We start from the raw sequence: 21,132 nt of genomic DNA on the forward strand, positions 1-21,132 counted from the left end.
CTGCAGGCTGTGCACTCACACAGCAACAATCCTCAGCTCCAAATCAACACCCACTTGACTGTGAGTTAGAAACACAAGGCTGAACTTCTGGCAATGAATGAAGAGCAGAACAAAGACCAAGATCATTCCTCTGCCTTTCCTGATGAGGAGGTGGGGTGAGAGTCCAGGAGTTCACCCCATCTCCTCCACCTGAAAACGATGTAAAACCTCTTTAGACCTCAGAAGACCATCAAGAGAACCTGAAGAAGCTCCCCTAGATGCAATCAGATGGAAGAGGAAAGTTTCCAGCTGCTCTCTCTCAGGGAATGTCACAAACTCAGCATCAGATTTTCCATCTATCACAGCCTGAAGTGTCTCCCTGCCTGCCTAACCAAAACACCTGAGGATCAACTGCCTTGGGAGAGCAATTCCCTTCACGACAGCAGTCTCTCTGTGCTACCCAGGGTGCCAGGGGAGCTGGTATTTGCAGTTCCAAGGCTGACCCAGCCCTGAGGCTGAGATCCACAGCAGGCTCTGTACTCCTGGCACAGCTTCCCACCCCTCCCCAGGGGCAGCAGGTCCTGCCTGGTGCTGAAAAACTGCCAAAGTCAGATTTTAATAAGCATTTATCTCAGCAACAGGGGCAAGGAGAAGAGAAAAAACCCAACAGTTATTATCACAGGACAGAACAAACTGGTGCTGAGGTCCCCAGGCAGCTCCACGCCTGCTGAAAGCTGCACAAGCCCCAGGCACAAAACCCCAGCAATAAACCCAGCCAGCAGCAGCAAAACCAGGACCTTGCTCATCTGCTTTTGATTTTTAAATGCTGCTTCTCTTAACAAATGAAGTTTCAGTGCTTATGGGACCAACAACCTAGTAAATGAACTAAGTATTTATTCGTGGCTTTATTACTTGGCAGACCCATTTCCATGGAGTCGTTTTTCCTTAGGACCCAGCTTGCTCTGCAGCAGCTGTTTTCTCTTACCAGCCACTCAAATTCCTTTGCCTCTAATTTCCAAAAGTACCCACTAACCTGAAGTATTTGGAAAGTACAGCAAATGGCTGGGGGAGCTCAGCAGCACTTTCACCTCATCCCTCTTCCCAGGTTCTTCCCCATCTCCCTCACCAAGGCCTGGGATGGCCCAGGTGGGCCCAGCTCTCCAGACCCCCCAGTTCTCCAGAGCCTCAACGTTTGTGAAGCCCCATGAAGGACCTCAGAGTACAAAGTGACCCAGGGAAGGTTCCCAAGGGGGCTGGGGGAGAAGGTGGGCTGGCCCATGCCATGCATGACTTCTGAATCACTACAGGTGAGGGGGGAACAGGAGGTTTGGGGAGCTCCTCTGACTGTGAACAGGAGATTGGAATAAATCAGGTGGCTCTGGAGGGCTCAGGGCCAGCTGTGAGTGTGCCTTGAGCCGTGATTTCAAGTGCCAGGGGAATCCTGATGCATTAGCAAAGACTCCAGCTCTGGTGGAGTTTGGGGCCTGTGAACTCCCTCCTGAGCAGCCTTAGCAAAAGCTGAGGTCTTCAGCTCCAAAAGAAAAGAAAAGGGTTTCTGGGAACATTTTTGGCTTAGAAATTCCTCCCTGTGAGGGTGGGCAGGCCCTGGCACAGGGTGCCCAGAGCAGCTGGGGCTGCCCCTGGATCCCTGGCAGTGCCCAAGGCCAGGCTGGACAGGGCTGGGAGCAGCCTGGGACAGTGGGAGGTGTCCCTGCCATGGCAGGGGTGGCACTGGATGGGCTTTGAGGTCCCTTCCAACCCCAACCCATTCTGGGACCGTACAATTCCATGATAATTACAGAAGGAGCCCCCTCCCAGCTCCACCTCACTCTCCCAGCACGTGTCAGCCAAGGCCATTAACTGCTCTAGAGAGCACTTCACTCAGTTTATCTGCTCCTCTGTTTGCCACTTTCTAAGTATACATTGACATTGGCTTCTTTAAACCACTTGAACACTGTGCAAGACACACTTGAGGCTTCTCTCAGTCAGTCACATCCAGCTTGGAAACAGCTCCTGTTCCCCTGAATAACTGAATGCCTTGGACACCACCAGGACAAGTGCTGATGGCAGCTGAAGCCCCATCCTGATCCTTCAGCACCTTGGTGGGGGCAGCCCCTCTGCCCTTACCCAGGCTCTGCCTCCTCCCACCCCATCTTCAACTTGAGCAACTCAGCTGCAAAATGACCCTACTTTTATTTTAGTTCCTTTCTGTGTTTGGGGTTCTGGTGAGCAATCTCTCCACTCACACTGCCCAGCTCAGCAGCCAGGGGGGAAGAGAATGGGACCTGCTGGGGACAGGGACAGCAAAAGGAGCTTGAGCCCCCCTCATTCACCAGCATCCAGTAGGGATAAGAAAAAAGGAAATCTCAGTGATCCTGGGGTGCTGAGTCCCCAGGGTGTCCCAGGATTTATTCCTGTGACTCTCATCCAGAAGAGCACTCAAGTAAATGCTGAGTGTTTGAAGGCAGTGAGCAAGGAAGCACCAGACTGAGCTGAAGCCTAAACAAGGACAAATCAGAGCCTTTTTATCCTGCCCTGAGCCCAGAAATACTCTGTCACAACCTCCTCCATCTCTTGAGACTCAAAGCACCCCTTCATAGCCAGGGCCTGCCTTTTCCTTTGGATAATCTGTGCTGAGCCCTGAGAAAGCTGAACATTCACCAGACTGAAGTGTCATCCTTCACAGAGTCTTCTTTGCCACCACAAGGAACGTGGCAGCTCCCACTGGGAAGGCTGATTTCAGTTTTTCTGCCTACTCAGACAAATATTATTGCACTCAGGTCATACACTGAAGAGTTCCTTCCCATGTTCAGATTCTGTGTTTTTCTAGGAAAAAGAGCTGAGATTTTGGAAAGCAATAGTGAGATCTGCCTGTGGTTCTCCACTCCTGTTCCCACACTTTGGAAAACAAGGACTAATTCATAGAACTCCATGGGCTTTTGTGGGCAGTCTGCATGATAAAATAACATCTGACTTTGTGGGATCATTTTGTGTGGGGAAACATTTAAAATATATCAGGGTGGTGATTAATCCTGGAATGGTTTGGGCTGGAAGGGACCCTAAAGTGCTCATCTCATTCCAGCCCTGCTGTGGACAGGGACATTTCCACCAGACCTGGCTGCTCCAAACCCTGTCCAACCTTTCTGAAGACAAAAGGCATTCTTGTCTGGGGGACAATTGAGAACTGGAAGAAAAAAAAAGCCTTTTTGCTTTGGTATTAAGCACCTTTTAAGACTTTATTAAAAAAACAACAAAAAACAAAAAGAAAAAAAAAACCCCACCCACAATTCCTGTAGATGTCCCTGCAATACTCCTACTGACATCCAGAGTGTCAAGCCTGTAGGATGTGGGATGTTCTGGGGTGCTTTTTCTTTTTTAAACTACAGTGGCTGTCTAACAGCCCTTGCTCAGGCTGTGTCATTGTGCCAAGTGAGGAGGCACCAGATCCTATGGGAGAAGGGCTCGGGAGGTGACCTGGGGGCCTGGTGGCACAGCTGGGTGTTTGGGAAGCCTGGGCAGTCTGTGTACCCATAGGCACACCCTGAGCACCCCAGAGCCTGAGCACCCCATAACCACAGCCTGAGCACCCCATAACCACAGCCTGAGCACCCCACACCCTGAGCACCCCATAACCACAGCCTGAGCACCCCATAGGCACACCCTGAGCACCCCAGAGGCACAGCCTGAGCACCCCACACCCTGAGCACCCCAGAGGCACAGCCTGAGCACCCCATAGGCACACCCTGAGCACCCCAGAGGCACACCCTGAGCACCCCAGAGGCACACCCTGAGCACCCCATAACCACAGCCTGAGCACCCCAGAGCCTGAGCACCCCATAACCACAGCCTGAGCACCCCATAACCACAGCCTGAGCACCCCACACCCTGAGCACCCCATAACCACAGCCTGAGCACCCCATAGGCACACCCTGAGCACCCCAGAGGCACAGCCTGAGCACCCCACACCCTGAGCACCCCAGAGGCACAGCCTGAGCACCCCATAGGCACACCCTGAGCACCCCAGAGGCACACCCTGAGCACCCCAGAGGCACACCCTGAGCACCCCATAACCACAGCCTGAGCACCCCAGAGCCTGAGCACCCCATAACCACAGCCTGAGCACCCCAGAGCCTGAGCACCCCATAGGCACACCCTGAGCACCCCAGAGCCACAGCCTGAGCACCCCACAGGCACACCCTGAACACCCCATAGGCACACCCTGAGCACCCCAGAGCCTGAGCACCCCATAACCACACCCTGAGCACCCCAGAGGCACAGCCTGAGCACCCCACACCCTGAGCACCCCAGAGCCACAGCCTGAGCACCCCATAGGCACACCCTGAGCACCCCAGAGCCTGAGCACCCCAGAGCCACGGCCTGAGCAGGTTCTGCACAGCTCTCCTGACTTCAAACCATTTTAGAAGAGAGGCTGGTGCTGCAACTTGGTTGGTGGCTGGGAATGAACCACTTCACTTAATTTATGGCCCATTCCTTCTTTTTTTTTTTTTTTCATTTTATGTTTGAGCCAGGCAGGGCACACAATCCCCCAGAATGTTCCATGGTGCTTCTGGAGGCAGCACTGCTCCCCTGGAGGGCTGGGGGTGACAGTGGCACATTTTGGGAATGCCCTGTGGTCCCCTCACAACCCAAGCAAGGGGCTGTGGAACCAGAACCAACACTAAATGACAAACCCAGTGAAGGAGCTCACCTACAGCCACAGATCCACTGTGTGGTGTCCTTGGCCTAGCTCCTGGGTTAAGCCTGGGTTAAACCCACTGCCAGGCTGAGCAGGACTGGCTCTGCTCAGGTGACACCTGATGGAAACCCCTCTGCTGTGCTTTTCCAGTGGAAATGAAATGCATTTGATAAGATAACAAATGCCTGGCAAAGCACAGTGAAGCTATGTAAGGGAGAGAACAGGAGGGGGGAAAAAAAATCTTGTGTAAGCAGCAAAACAATACAGCTTTATCTAATCTCAGCAACTTATTGCTGCTTGTCTGCCTGTGTGTGTTTTACTGACAAAATAAAATAAATTGAATCAGCTCACACACGATAACATGCTCTTTCCTACCTCATACTAATTGCTTGGCTAATTGATGTTTGTTGAACTTTCTCCATTTCATTGAGTGATTAGGTACAAAGCTAACAGTTGACATCTGTAGGCGCTTAACTGGCGTCTGTAATTACTGTTAATGTTAAATAATTGTTAGTTAATTGGAGTGGTAACTGACTGAATGGAATCCAGATTGTGAAGCAAAAAGAGACCTAGTTAAATAAACATACATTTTCAGAGAAAATAACATTTTATTACAAGGGAGAGACTAACAGCAGGCCAGAGAGGGGAGGTCTGCAGGATGCTCCATTCACCAAATCCCACAGCAGCCTCCAGCCTGGACCCCACAGCCCCAGGTATGGCAAGGCAGGATCTCTGTCACCAAACACTCCTATCCCCAGAATTTTTCCACCTTCTTTTGAGGCAATTAGCACAATTTTACAGCCCAACACTGATGCCTTTTTTGAGAAAATCAAATACAGGCTAATCTACAAAACAAATACTCCCTCCATATTAGATACAATTGTGTTGGCAAATATTGCCATTTTGCTCCCTAGCCAGGAATAGCTTGACTTTGCAAAAACCCACAGCCTTAAATGAACTCTTGGTGCATGTGATCACTAACTGACCACAAAGGGTACCTGATACCAGCCCAAGGGGCAGGGATGCCCAGAACAACACCTGCAACTTCTCCCTCTGCTGCTTTGGTCAGGAAAAGCCAATGCCTTCAGGTGCTTGTCCCATGCTGGCTGCTTTCTGCTTTTGTTTTGAATTACTGACATACAGGTTACCTGTGAAGCCTTGACAGGCTCCTGTCTTGTAAATTTAGCAACTTAAAAATCTGAAATTTTTGGAAGAGGCTACCTCAGACTTTCACCTGCCCCTCTGGGCACATCCCATTATCCAGTGACCTTTTCCTGCAGCTACAGAACAGCACTGGCACCCCATAGATCCAGCATCTCCCAGCACTGGGATCCCACAGCTCCAGCACCTCCCAGCTCAGCTGGCAGCCAGAGTCCAGCCAAAAAACCAGCAGCCCATGGAGAAGGAGAGGCCATGGAAGGCATAGGACTGGAGAGGGGTGGTTTGTGCTGAGGAGGTGCAGCCAAAAGGGGTGTTATGAACCAATTCCTTGCTCAGATGAAGCCTCCCTGGCACAGGAACAGCTGCCTTGCTCATTGTGCAGCAGAACAAAGCACCACTGCAAGGCATTTACTGACCTTTTTCTCTGCTTCAGTCACAAGTCAAGAGTGAAGTGACCCAGCAGCTGTTCTCATCTAACTCAGGGGTACCCTAAACCCAGGCTCTCCAAACCCACAGCTTTTTCCAGTGCTCAGCCTCTCCCTAATGAGACATGGAAAATACTGAAAAGGCATTTGAAACCCACAAAACACCAGCAAAGCAGTGACTCAAAGCCACCAGGGAAGCCTCCACCAGAAAGGGGAGGAGATGCCACTTGTGGGGTCACATCACAACTGCCACTAAACCAGGGATGATTCAGCAGTCCCTGAGGTTTGCTGGCCTGGGGCCAGTTCCCTGCAGTGCTGGGGCTGCTCCAGAGCTCCAAAAGCAGGGGAGGAAGCGGCATTTCAGTGAACAGCCATCCCAAAAACTGCACATGAGGCTGAGAATACACCCCAAAAGTGAGTGAGGATGTTCTGTGGATTCCTCCAGACCCTGGAAAGGAGGGGGGCAGCCCCAGGCAGTCCCTCTGGCACAGTGACCACATTAACACTGCACATGTGCTGCCTGCAGAGTGCTGGATCCACTTACACCCACCCTGAGAAGCCACGGGGATGGTTTATTTGCGTGGGGAGGGTTTATCCGCGTGGGGAGGGTTTATCCGCGTGGGGACGGTTTATCCGCGTGGGGACGGTTTATCCGCGTGGGGACGGTTTATCCGCGTGGGGACGGTTTATCCGCGTGGGGACGGTTTATCCGCGTGGGGACGGTTTATCCGCGTGGGGACGGTTTATCCGCGTGGGGACGGTTTATCCGCGCGGGGACGGTTTATTCACAAGTGAGAGCACCTCTCCACAGCCAAGGATCTCCTGTGAAGGGATCAGCAGGGAAGGAATTGCCAGCTTCAGCTCCCTGCTTGTTTACAGAAACAGATGTTGTAGAGGATCCTCAAGAAATGCTTCACCACAGAAGCCAAGGGGAGAAACAACAACATGCCTGGGTTTTTTTTAGGGCAGGATATTGCTGTAGAAGCACCTAAAAATCCAGGGCTTGATCTGACTGGTGTTTCAGCCACCAGTGCAGCCTCCTAACCCAGATGCCTTGATCTACCTCCAGCTGAGAGTATAAATATTTCCCTGACAGCTGGTGGTGCCACGCAGCAGAAGGATTCATAAAGTTTACATGAGCATCCTGTAAACAATTTGAACATAAAAAGCTCTAACAGCCCAATTGTGCTTCTGATCAAAGGCAAACTTCAATATACAGCACAAATGAAAACTTCACCACTCTGAGTCCCATGTCTGGGACTCATTTCTCCCTTCAGGAAAAGCTGTTTTGCAAGGGTATGTAGGAGGGAGTTAACATAAATGAACCACACAGTCGTAGTAAGAGCTGCCTGCTCTGCAGCTTCAGATGTGTGTATTTAAATTATTGAGAGATAATGGAATTTAATTACACTGAGAAGTCATGTTACAAAAATTCATGAACAAACCCTGTACTTTGGCTGGGATTAATGGTGCTGAGGTGAAACTCTCAGAGGGTGTGGGGCAGCTCTGCCCCTTCAGTGACACACAGAGTACAAGCAGCAATCCCGATGGGAAGGGCCATCCCACAGGGAGTGAGGGAGGGACAGCAGGAGCTGCAGGTGGGGGATGCTCTCCTCTGCCAGCTCTTCCCCAGCTCATTTATTCAGGCACTGACAGCTCCTTTGTCAAGCATCACCAAGGCTCAGACCCCTGGGTGCTCCCCTCCCAGCACAGCCACTGGGTCCCCAAGGGAGCCATCCCCTGGGTAATTTATACAGGGTGTTCTTGCCAGAGCCAAGGGATGCAGGGCTCTGATCCACAAACAGGGACCTCTCCTTCAGGAACTCCTGCTCTGGGGGCTAAGCCCCATCCCTCCCAAATTGCCAGCCCTGCTGCACACCTCTGGGAGTGGTGGCAGCACGGAGGTGACAGGGGTGACCCCACAGCCCTGAGGGACCCCAACATCCACTGGCTGCCCCCCACAGCTCACAGGACCCTTCTAGATTCAGTGATGCACCTTTCCATTAAGCTCCAAGGGCAGCCAAGTCCTAAATGGGAGCTGAGAAACTTCTCCTCAAGGGGTTTTACCAGCTCTTCTAGAGAGGGTTGGAGGGGATTTCACTTGGCTCTGGATTTTTTAAATTCTTAGTGTTTCTGAGAAGGGACTGTTCCACATTACACATCCACACTAATCCATCACTCCCTGAGCCTGAGCACATCTTAAGCCTTGAAGTCCACAACAAAATGACAGAAAGGGGACAAAATGTGTATACGAGATGTAAAATGCTTCAGGATTTGTACTTGCTCTGTAAACACATTACTTCTGTAATTTCTGCTACTTCAGTTAGGAATAATACTAAAAAAAAAATTTAAAAGGCAAGAAAAACCCAAGCAGTGTGTGAGACACGGGTGGCTGTGGGACACCCAAGAGGAGAGGCCATGGACACAGAGGGCTGGAGGCTGTCAGCCTGCCCAGCCCTCCCAGCTTGGCAGGTTTCATCATGATTTACCCAATGCAAATCTGACCTTTCTTACGAGTGACTTTTATTGCTTTTGGCAAAAGCAGCCGTGGACAACACAGTGGGGAAGAGCTGGCTTGGAAGCCAACAGCCTGAGCTGAGGAGAGGGAACTTGAACTCGGAATTTATCAAACTGACAGCCCCCGGGCACTCAGAGCTCCCCTGGGCTGCACTCAGAGCAGGAACAGCCCCCCCAGCCCCGGCAGAGAGCCCAGCACCTGCCTGCCAGCAATTACTGACATTATCTCCAAACAGGGGAGCTTTTCTGAGCTTCTTTTCCTGATATTTTGTAGTCTGAATGCTAATCCCTTTGACAAAACTGTCCCCTATGCTTTTTCCGTTCTCTTTCCCCTTAATCTCTTTCTCCCAGTGGAAAAGAAGAAAAAAAAAAAGAGGGTAAGGGGAAAAAAAAAAAAAAGAAAATACCAGCCAGCCTAGTTTGGCCGCACCTGGATTTGCATTGATTCCTCCCTTGTCATTCATGTTACCAACAGGAATTAGCATATGGCTTTAAGGGGAAACTCAGGAGGAGAAAAGAAAGATGCCATTTTGATGGAAATAAGGGGCCGAGGAATAATCTACCATCAACTAAAAAGCTTATTTGTGTACGGTTTCCCAAGCAAAGCTTCGAAAAGCCCATGTTGATTTTAGGCTACACAAAGAAACCCTAATCCTTTCAAGGGAACTAAATCACCAAAGAAAAGTACCTCAGAAGAAAAGGCTCCCTGTCAAGCATGGGTATTCACATCCAAAGGGATGCCACGAATCAAGCTCCATAAGTAAACAGCAATAAGAATGTGGGAAATGTGTTTGAGTCAAAAAAGAAAACCAAAGGAAGAGGAAGAGGGGCCTACTCTTCATCAGTCACCTCCCGGGGAGGAGAGGAGCCCCTCACCCTGGTTACAGGCCTGCGCCAGGAATGTGGATTCACCCGGCTTCTCCTGCCCTGGCCCAGCCCCAAGAAAGGGCTGCTCAAATGCCAAAGCTTTTTACAGCAAATTAGCAAAATAAAGATGCAGTCACATGTAGTTTGGGGGCCTGGGGTCACTCCAGACACGAAGCTCTTCCCTTTTAATGGCTGTGCCACCTATTCTCAGCCTCCAGAGGGGCCTGGGGAACCTGTAAATGCCATTAATCACAAAGGACAAATCAGCTTGCCAACTGAGATAACCTGGTTAGACCACAGAAATAATCCAGACTGTACTTCCAGAGGATGCTAATACATGAAAAACAGGACTATGGATCCGTAATGCAATTAAATCCAGGTGTAATTCAATATGCAGCAGAAGCCTTCAGAAGCAGCAGTGGATCAGCATAGGAATCCCAAAGGTAACGGGGTCACATTTTGTCCCCAGTTAAACCATCCCAGCTTTGTGGAATTGAAAAGCACAGAGAAACACTGGAATGACTCACTGGAGTAACAAACCAAACACGGAGAGAAGCACACAGGGCAAACACTGAGCAAACCCACACCCGGCCAACAGAACACACCTGAATCTCAAACGAGTCAAATCTGCCTCTTGGAAGGCCAAGAGTGTTCCAAACCCCATCAGATTAAAGCCAGGTTTACAGCCAGAAGCTCACCCTGCTCCAGGCACTTCCCATGTGCTGCCGGAGAAAAGCAGGACACTGGGGTAAAAACCAGCCACGTTTTCAAGGCTTTGAATTTTGCTTGTTTGTGCAACTCATGCCTGGAGCTGCTCCCTCCACCCTCCTTGCAAAAACACCAACCAGACCAAAAAGGGGAATTACATGGAAAGGATCCCCAAAGCTTTCTAACAAGGGCCCAGCCCCACACAGCAGCTCACGGGCGCTGATTTAGGGCAAGCTTTCCCTTAATGTGCTGTTATATCATTAGCAGCTCTGTCTTTGGATTGCTGTTTGGAAGAAATTAATGGGATACTGAATATTTAAATGTGGCCCTCTCTATCATTTATTAACTCTACAGAAAGCACACAGCACAGTAAGCCATGGTTTATGACTATTATCCTGTGAATACTAAACGTTGGCTGGTTATTACTGTCAGCAGTGCAAATTGGCTATTCATAATTCCACGTCTATCATGGAGCTGATGAGTAACAATCAAGTTAAAACATTTTGAAAACTCTTACAGTTATTTAAATGAGCTTAAATTAAAGCCATTTGTAAAATAAACTATTCCCTAATATTGTTATTTAAATTAATTCTGACCTGGCAGGCAATGCATTATTTAAAGCCTATATTTTATATTAAGCAAAGCAATTACCAAGCATACAGAACACGTCTGAAACCCAGAGAAACATAAAAAGCACTAACAAGCTGATTGCGACATTTCTGCAAGACAAGTTACATTTCATCTCCCATTGAAATTGCCATGAAAAGAAACGTGTGGAGAAAAAAGGAAAATAAATCTGTTTGGAATGTGAATTGCAGCCTTACCTTTATTTGTGACAGCGTTGAACAGTTTCTCAGAGCTGGCATCAGATGCCTGAAAGACCAATAAAAAAGAAGAAAAAAAAAAAGAAGTTACATTTCCTAGCAGTGATAGATTTCCAAGGCACGGGGTATTTATGCACAGGCTGAGGTGTGTATATTTTAGGGAAACAAATCAGGAGACAAAACCAGGGGCGCTGGAAGCGGCGGCTCCGAGGCCCTGTCCATGAGGTGGTGCTGTTTGGCTGTGCTTCGCCGCCCTGCAGTGCAGATATTTCTTCGGAAAGATTCTATTTCATAAAGAAATGGGGTTTTTCTTCAACATTAGCTGCACAGACAGTGTATCTTTGTACTACCATTATCCAATACATTCCAACATTGATTCTGCGATGCAGAAGAGTCACGATTTCGAACCAGACAGCCCAGTCTCAGGAATTTCCAGAACTGCAGTATTCTTAATTAATTTTTAAAGTATTTTTGGGATCCCTGCTGTGTGAACATTTGATTTTTACCACCTTCAAAGCAGTGTTGATAACTTAGGTTAGTAATTTCATAAATTGCTGCTGCAAACTCTTTGAAAAATAAAGACAGTGTCAGGATCAGTGAATATTTCCACGTCAGCTTTGCCTTCCCCAGTATAACTGCTTCTTGACACCTCGCTGTGTAAACTAATAAACCTTTTCTTTTTCATCAAGCCACCTTTATCCAGGGAGGTTTTTCCCCTTAATACTGTGTTAGTAGCTTGTCTATTCCTGCTGTTTCTATGCCAGGGTGCCAGCTCAGCTCTCTACCCATTTAAAAAGCTTTATTTCAGTTTCACACAAAACCATTGATCTCCCCCTTTCAGAAATTCCAACGGCACAAAACCGGGCAGGGAAGGAACACTGAAAATGTTCATTTTGCGAACACCCCGAGCCCAAAAGCACCAAACACTCAGTTTCTGCTGCTGTGTTTGGGCACACACACACACAAAACACACAGAGGCAGCTACAGCTCAAACTTCTCCCACAAAAAGCACCCAAAAAGCCACAGAGCTGCTCAATTCCAAAGCCAGCCCTGCTGAGAACCAGGCTGCTCTTCGAAAACACAGGGAAAACGTGCTCAGGAGCAGAACACTGCAAACAGGGTTAAAATGTAACACTTAAGAAAGATTTTAATTTTTCTCTAGAAAGTGTTTTCTTGCTGGATTCAGGAACAGTAATTGAAAACACTGGAAAGCGGAGTGTGGGGGGTTTTTGGTAAAGGGAAGGAATTTCTCAATTCAAAACCAGATAAAAATCACCAGACAATCAACAAATATGTTCGCTATCTTGACTGCACTAAAAACTTGGATGCGAAACTCCCGATAAATGAGTGAGACATGGCTCAGACCGTGCATCACAGTGTAGGAATACACTGAAAAAATTTGTTTGCTCTCAAGTTAGTGACAGACAAGATTTCTATGATTAATTATTAAAAATAGCTGTATTCTTTTTCAGACTTCTAGACAAATTTTACAAGATTACTGCTGGCTTATTTGAAAGCCAAGCTGGTGCAATTTCGCCTCAACTAAATAGCTTGTAAACACTGGATTTATTACCCAATGATGGATTTATTATGCAGTGACGACTTTCTCTAAATTAATGAAAATATGTGAATAATGCACAAATTGAAGAGATCAAGAGGGCCATGTGCTTTAAAGAGCAGCCCAATGTTACTCCAACAAGAGGCTCAATGCTTTCCTACCCTTGCCAATCAGCCTGCTTAAAAATAATCTTTCCCAGTGAATTTCAGCTGCTGTCTTCTCAAATGCAGCTTTTCTCTGAAGTCAAAACTCTCTGAATCAGTCCTTCTTTTTAGAAAGAAAATCCAATTTTAAAATCCAAACAAACTTCTCACAGTTTCAGCTATTACTTTATTTTACTGTTTCAAAACCTAACAGCACAGGGAAGCTCCCCGTTTCCTATTCGCTTGATTTTCCCAAGCACTACAAAGAGGAAAACATCTTTTTTAGGAAGTTTGCTTTAATGCCAAGCGTAAACCAAGAGATTGTTTTCGAAGCCATGGTTTTTCAGGTGCAATCTTTTCCTGTGCTGTCGCACACCCCAGCCACAAACAGGGCTGTGCCACCTGGAAGGGGCACACCTCGAACAGAACGCAGCCTGCCCGAGGACTGCTCCGGAGCAACCTGGCAGATGATTATCCACGTAACACACATCTAAAAAAGGAATTATTTCACAAAGACAAAGCTCGTCCAAGAGTGAAGCTCATTTTGCATTACTGACCACACACAACTGAATGGAAGAGCAACTTGAATTAACCACACTGAGATACCGAGAAAATAACCCAAACGCTGGCTGGAGCGGTGAAATGAACTTGGCCTGCCTGTTTCCTTACACAAAAATTGGGTTTCAAATACAAAATAGCAATTAGGGTGATGTACCGGTGATACAGAGGCGAACACAATCTCCGCCAGCAGACACGCAGCGTATCAATCTACTTATTTTTCCACAGCTAGGCAGTCACATCACGCAACAACACTAAAGGAACAAAAAACCCAACTGATTCAAAAACCCGCAACAACTCAGCACTACCCCAGCAGGATGCAATTCGGTGCCTGTGCAGTGCTGACTAAAGCCCGCTCCGTACTGACAGGGATCGGCGCAGACAACAAAGTGCCTTTATGTGCACGCTGGCTGCGATGGGGCCGAACCTGGATGCTCCAGCGGCGGAGAGGAGCTCGGCTCTCCCTTCCCTTCCACCAACAACTCTTCCTTCGCTCCCCTTTATCCCGATCTTCCCCGGTCTCACTTGAGCAGCTGATGAGCACTGTCTGCTGGCACCGTGACATTTGGGGACAGCACCGGGTTATCCGAGGTGCTCTGCCCGAGGAGCCCCCTCGGTTCCTCCTGCACAGAGCCGGAGCTGCTGACACGCAGTTCCCTTCCTCGCACTTGGGCCGTTTTCCCTTACAAATCCCCTTGTTACCAAGCGCAGCTTAATCCTTTTCACCGCGAAATGAAACAAGTCAGCAACCCCTGGGCTTATAGGAAAAGAAACCCAACAAACCACACAGAAAAAAAATGACCCAAAGAGTATTTTTCCCTCACCAAGGAATGCGCTGCCGTTCGAGGGGATGAATGACTAAAATATTTCCTGTCCAGACAGCGCAGCCTGACTCACTGCTGGCACGGCCCGGCCCGGCCCCGCCGCGGCACTTGCACCGGCCCCGCACCTGCCCGCGGAGCCGGCGCGGCCCCGCCGCCCTGGCCCGTCCCGGGCTGCCCGGGCCCGGCGGCCGCTCCCTCCCGCCGCAGGAGCCGCAGCGAGCCCCGCGCCGTGGTTACCTGCTGTCCGGGGACTCCGCGGGGCGGCCGGCCCGCGGCTCATGGCGGTGCGGGAGGGACGGGCGTGTGCGGCAACTCCGATCCAGCGCGGCTCTCAGCGTCCCGCGGCCAAACCCCAACTAATCCTCCGCGGGGAACCGACTCGGCGGGCCGGCCGCGCGGGCCGCCGGGCGGGCATCCTTCCCGGGCCGCCGACCCCTTCCCCGCTCCCGCAAGATGGTTCCCGGCAGGAGCGAGCGGAGCGCGGCGTGCAGGGAGCGCGGCGGGCGCGGAGCGGGCGCTACAGAAGCGGCAGCAGGACAAAGAAAACCATGTGCGGCGGCGGCGGCCGGGGACAGCGGCGGCACCTCCGGGTGCGGGGCGGTGCGGGGCGGTGCGGCCGCGGCGCCTCCTCCCTCCCTCCGCGGCTCCAGCGCCGGCGGCTGCGCGTCCCTTCCTTCGGGCGGCTTTTTGGGTTCTCTTCCGCTGTTTGCCGGGGCGTTTGGGGGGCTGATTGTTTTTGTTTTGATTAAAAAGTCATGCCCGTCCTCTCCCGAGCCAAAGCGGGCTCCCGCCGGGCGCCGTCCCTCCCGTCGCGGCCGCGCTCAGGTGAATTCCATGGGGGAGAGGCAGCGGCCCGGCCCCGGCTCCTCCGGCCCCGCCGAAACAGCCTCGCAAGCCTGTAATCCCCGCGGGGCGGCCGCTCCGCTCCGCTCCGCCCGGCCCGGCTGCAAGCGCCGGCCGGACCCCTCTCCCGCCCGGCTCCGCTCCGCACTGCGCGGCGCTCCCGGAGCCGCCGCCGCCGCCGCCCGCCGGCTCCGCCCTCCGCCGGCCCCGCCCCGCGCTCCGCCGGGGTCCCCGCGGCGGGGGCGGCCCGGCCGGGCGGGGGAGGCTCCGCGGGAGCCGCGCTCCCTCCGCCAGCGGCCGGCCCCGAGCAGCCTGCGGAGCTGCGCGGAGCCTTCGGCGGCGGCTCCTCCGCGCGGGGCGAGGCAACCGCGGAGCCGGACAGTTCCCCCTGCCCCGGGATGGCGGCACACGCACACGAGCATCGGTCGCGATAGCTACACGAACATCGCTCTCTAGAGCTCCGCGGGATGAAAACACGGTCGAAAACATCGTGTTGCATTTAGCAATTTTTTTGTTTAACGGAAATTTAATTTTCTTTTTTTTTTTCTTTAAAGCGGGAAAAGCCAGTGTGCCCAGCTGCAGGCAGGGTGGCCTGCTGGGGACCCCGGCTGCTCGCTGAGCTTTGCCTTCTCTCTGAGCCCCCCGTGCAGAGACTCGCCTGACTACTTCCAGCACTGAACATTATTGTCAACGGGCAGTGGATTTCCCGCTCGCTGCAGGTTTTCCTTAAGTGCAGCACACCATTAGTAATGGCCACCGCGAAAATAAACGCACAGATACGTGATGATACAAATGATTATTCACTGAAGCACAGCACTCGGAGCCAAATGATGTTTCCTGGGAAGATGAGAGGCAGTTATGCACATTGGCACAGTAGCTGCATACGGTGAGATGTTTCCTGGGAAAGAGATAGGTGCTAAGAGGCGATTTACGGGCTTGCAAGACCATGCCCAGGGAGTGTTTTCAAGATTTCAAACCTGGAAATGGGTTTCAATCCCATACCAGGCTAGGAGTGCTAATGGAATTAAACTCCCGTGGGTTCCACTTGAATTTGAGCTAAATCCTCAGAAACAAGGTTGACAAGTCCTATTCACTCCAACTCCTGTGGCAGAACTGAGCCTGGAGGAGGTGATTCTCCTAAGAAAAGATGGAACTACCTATACCAGCCAGAAAACGAGTGCAGAGCAAGAGCTGTGTGTGCCTGCTCAGCCTCACCTGAGCCAGGATTATAGTTATGTGCCCGAAATCCAACAGCAGCTTGGAAAGATTCATGTATGTCCTGGCTCAGCTCCAAGCTCAGCTCGGGCCGTGGGGTGATGAGGGACTGCCCTTCTCCTGGCCCCAGGGCACCCAGGAGGCTCTGAGCTCTCCCCAGCAGTGACAGGGTGCAGGGGCTGCAGCGGCTCTGGTGGCCCTGAGCAAATCCCACAGCGTGTGAGGGGAAGGGCAATCAGAATCTGACTGTCCACACCAGTGCCAGGAAAGGGGAATCAGAATCTGACTGTCCACACCAGTGCCAGCAAGGGGGAATCAGGATCTGACTGTCCACACCAGTGCCAGGAAAGGGGAATCAGGATCTGACTGTCCACACCAGTGCCAGGAAAGGGGAATCAGGAAAGGGGAATCAGGATCTGACTGTCCACACCAGTGCCAGCAAGGGGAATCAGGATCTGACTGTCCACACAAGCACCAGTGCCATAATTAAGAAAGAACACCTACCAGTTACCCGTGTAGAACTACAGGATTTTATGGAAATATTTCCCCTTCGTTCCTCATTCCATCACCATATGATCCATTTAAGGATCCATTTAAGTTTCCCCCTTCAGTGGCCTCTCCAGGATTCTTATCTGAGGTTCAGTCCCACTGACTGTGGTGGTTTCTGCTGGGACAGTGGGTGGGAAGATGTACAAAAAGCAATGATGCCTCACAGGAGATGAGCACACCCAGCACAGCTCCAGAGTCAGAGCATGGCCACAGACACCACAGTGCTTTCGTGCCACGGCTGATCCAGGGTGGGAATGCTTTGGTGAAACTGGGACAAATGGTCTCCACTGGAAAATTAAAGAATTGTGGCCAAACTCAGATCCTGGTATGGCAATGGAAATGAGTTCTCCAGGACTGTCCAGCTGAGTAGGTCATCCCCACATTTCCATACCGTAACTGAGCATGGATTTTGGCTGTTAAACTTTCACAGGTTTTTGCATGTAATAAATATGTATTTGCATCTAATAAATATATACTGCAAAGATAATCCTGTGCTATCAGAGAGGTGGTTTTCATCTCCTCTTAGAAACAAAACAGAAATGGCTTCAGGTCTGGTCTCTGGAATCAAGAGTGGGCAGTGGCCAAAAGCCATTGCAGCCCATTGGCCATGGATGTTGCTTGAGTGCAGATTCCACTCCCCACCAAAATTAAATTGATAAAGGCATTAAGCTGGCAGAGTGCTCTCTGTACAATCAGCACCTGGGGACTCCACGGACTGAGCTGAGGCTGTACCTGAACGAGCAATTAAATGCACAGAACCAAGGTATGGCAGCTCATGTAGTCTATGAGCACCTTGGTCAAGACTTTCCACATCCTGACATGGTAAGAACATATCTAATTAAAGCCCAGGTTCCTCACAAGACTTTAATTTGATACATTTAGCGTGGATTAAATAACAGGCTTGTCTGTACTGGATTTTTCCAATGTTAACCACATGCCACACCTGAAATCTCAGCATACACAGAATCAGAAATGCATTTACCTGCTCATCTCCCTGGGGCTGTGAGGGTTTATTGGCAGGGCTCTTGGCCTCATTATGTTCATTATTTGCACCTTAGAGATAAATTGAGGACCTCTGTTTTCCTGCTACAAAATTACACATGGACAAAATACATTGTGCAACTCTGAATGAGAAATTTGGAGTTCACAAATTCACTCAAAGCCAAATTAAATCAATGGGACCTCACCTCAATTCTGAATGAGAAATTTGGAGTTCAGAAATTCACTCAAAGCCAAATTAAATCAAAGGGACCCCTCCTCAATTCTGAATGAGAAATTTGGAGTTCAGAAATTCACTCAAAGCCAAATTAAATCAAAGGGACCCCTCCTCCCCGCAGTGATTTGAATGCCTTTGGATCAAGCTTCCCCCCCTCCTGACAATACTTTCCTGTGCCTTAGGTTATGCCTGGATAGGTTTTTTAAACCTTCTGTCTCTTATCTATGTGGGACCTTGCCAGAATTTTTTTTCATCTGTCTGTGGTCTCTGTCAGCGTCGACATTTGTTTCTGCCACAACAACAGCCAAATGAAGTGCATTGAACTTGGATCAAAAGTAATTTCAAGATCTTTCACTCTCTGGAAGAGGTTTTCAGATCCAAGTATTTTATTAAAATGACCTAAAGCTGCCCAGACAGCAGGCAGGGAAGCAGACATTCGTTTCCAAGTCATAGAGTAATTCCAAAGAAGAATTATCCATCTCTGGCACAAGAAGCAAACGAATATTGAAATTACAGCAGATTATATTGGATTAAATTATTTATGTCAAAACTCACCTCACCTGGAAGGTTCTGCAGCTTTTTTCCTGGCAACATGAAAAGTGGATATTCCAATTCTTTGGTATTCTGTCAAAGCCTGGAAACGTTTATGTTTCCATTAAGTTGCTAACCTTCCCAGAAGACACCATGGTATCTGACTTTGGAGCGTGATTACGGTACCTTATAAAGCCCTCCATAATGCTTTGAAAACATACAAGATTTTGCCTATTACTGGATAAGAGATGCAGGATCCTTTCCCCAAGAAAAGAATTTATGGAGCTGTCAGCAGAGTTTTATGGCTGTGAACAGCAAGCCACGGCATGATGTCCCACTCAGAAGGTGCTTGAACTCCAGCAGTGTGAGAGCTGCAGGAGGAGGACCTGTTCTCCTCAATAACAGCAACATCACCGCTGGTGTGGCTGTGAAAAGGTCATGAGAGATGCCAGGAAAAGGAACTGGTGGTGAGAGCAGGTTCTGCTGGATCTGGGGGGTGTCTGGGAGCAGCCAGGGTGAGCACCAACACATCACATGACAGTGATGCTCCTTCAGTGTCCCCTCCAGCAGGGACAGGGCATTGGGAGAGGGGGACACAATCAGCAAATGTCCCCTTCCAAGGGAACAGAGCTCAGCATGTAGAACATCCTGATTTTTACCCATCCTGGGTAAATCCCCATGTAAGTAATGCTTTTCATTTGACAAAGCAGAAAACTTCTGCAGGAACATATTAATGACAGTGCAACTTTTTTATTATTTTTATTTTTCTGCAGCATTTGCAAAACTAAACCCCTTTGTAATCCTTTCTTTTATGCAGAACAGATTGCAGTTTTAAGCAGAGGCCCATAAACTGCAGGTTCAAAGAAACCTGAAACTGAATTAGCATAAAAGCTGGAATTCTCATTTAGAGGAACAGCAAGGCAACCGCTCTGCAGGCAGTTTTATGATTAGGGTTTCAAATGGAAACAAAGATAAAAACTGGGGCTCAGGGAACAATAGGGCTGCTCTCTCTTCCCTATCCTTACAGCTTGGCCCTATAAAATACTAAGTGGTCTCCACTGCTTCCGAGGACAGAATTTAGCCCAGATTTGCACACCTGGGGAGGGTGGATAATTTTCTGAACCCAGGCACTGAACCAAAGACAAATCCTAACTGCCCTACGTGTGGGAAGCCATTTCTCCCCCAGGCTTCTCCAAACAATGTGCAATCCTTCAGATGAACACCACAGCCATCTTTCCTTCCCTTCAACCACCACGAGGAGTGAGAATCCTGGCTGTAACTTTTCCATCAGAAATGCCTGCATTTTATCTCTTCCTCTAAAACCCTTCCTGGGGTTTGAATTCCGAGTTACTAAAGAGACCAGGGAGCATGGGTTGGCTGGATGTAGCTCCTGGAGACCTCTCTGGGCTCTGAGCTGCTATCCACCCTGCAGTCTAACCAGGAACATAAGATCCTATCTCTGGGTAAGAGGATAAAATATAAATTCTTCCCCATCCACCAGCACTGCTGTTGTGCACTTCATAAATGCACCACTTTCAAGCTGTGGCCATTATCCTCCCCTAATTTCTGCCTGCTAGCACGTTCTGCAACTGAAGAAGTATTTAAAATTAATTTGTCTGTCAATATCTGGGTACTGAATCACCTAATAAGAGAAATATTTTTCATTCTCTTCTTCTCAGTCAGAAGAAAAGACTTTCTTATCACCAAATAAAGCATCCATTATTGCGTGCTGTAATCCCATTCTGTCGTCCAGGTCATTTTTAGTCCAGAAAATGCTGATTCAGCACCATAAACCAATCAAGTAATTTCTTTCATTTTCTAACATTCAAGCAAAATAATGAAAATCACATCTCATTTGATGAGAAGAATATACGACAGAAATCTCCTCTTCCAAGGATAATTTTCAAAGAGGTGTGCCAAGGCAAGAAATACTGTTGCAAAAACATAGCTAATGTAGGGGCTCTTCTGCTGAACAGATAAATTCCATTTTTGACTGTCAGCTCATATTTAGAAAGTAGACTATGAACAATAAATCTGTACCTTTAGCCAGCTTCTAAACCATGCAAAGACATTAACTTGGCAAAAGAATGACCATTACTTTGATGAATGAAACATTCACCTAAAATATTCATGTACAAGATGATAATATCCAATTGATAACCAAAAAACACCCACCCCACTGCAGATTTAAATAACTGAGATGCATATGAGAGAAACCGAATCACATACATAAGAGGAGTTATTATGGCACTGTTAGGAGAACCAACAAATGAAAAAAAAACGGCTTGATAAATATTTTCCATAACAAAACACAATTGGTTTCAGTGGGATACAGCTCTGTTTCTCATTAGTTATCCTTCACTTGTCAGACAAGTTCCATATTTCACCGAAACCCGCTGAGTATTCTTTCTAGTTTGCTGGGGAAAGTGGCTATACATTTAGCACGTTCCCTTTATGCTGTGTGTTTTCACAGGTCTTTCTTTAAAACACACTGTACATGCTTTTGCTTCTTTCCCCC

At 49.1% G+C, this 21,132-nt stretch overlaps 1 protein-coding gene across 7 annotated transcripts in view; it reads right to left on the reverse strand.

The window, feature by feature from the left end:
* The window catches only part of AUTS2 (activator of transcription and developmental regulator AUTS2), a 795,423-nt gene that overhangs the window by 60,578 nt on the left and 713,713 nt on the right, over positions 1 to 21,132 (reverse strand). For all 7 annotated transcript variants that reach the window (XM_054516995.1, XM_054516994.1, XM_054516997.1 and 4 more), the window contains one exon: positions 11,178 to 11,226. In XM_054516995.1, coding sequence (XP_054372970.1) covers positions 11,178 to 11,226 — 49 coding nt within the window. The remainder of the gene's footprint in view (positions 1 to 11,177; positions 11,227 to 21,132) is intronic.

The sequence above is a fragment of the Molothrus ater genome, chromosome 21 (assembly GCF_012460135.2).
Source record: "Molothrus ater isolate BHLD 08-10-18 breed brown headed cowbird chromosome 21, BPBGC_Mater_1.1, whole genome shotgun sequence".
Taxonomy (NCBI): domain Eukaryota; kingdom Metazoa; phylum Chordata; class Aves; order Passeriformes; family Icteridae; genus Molothrus; species Molothrus ater.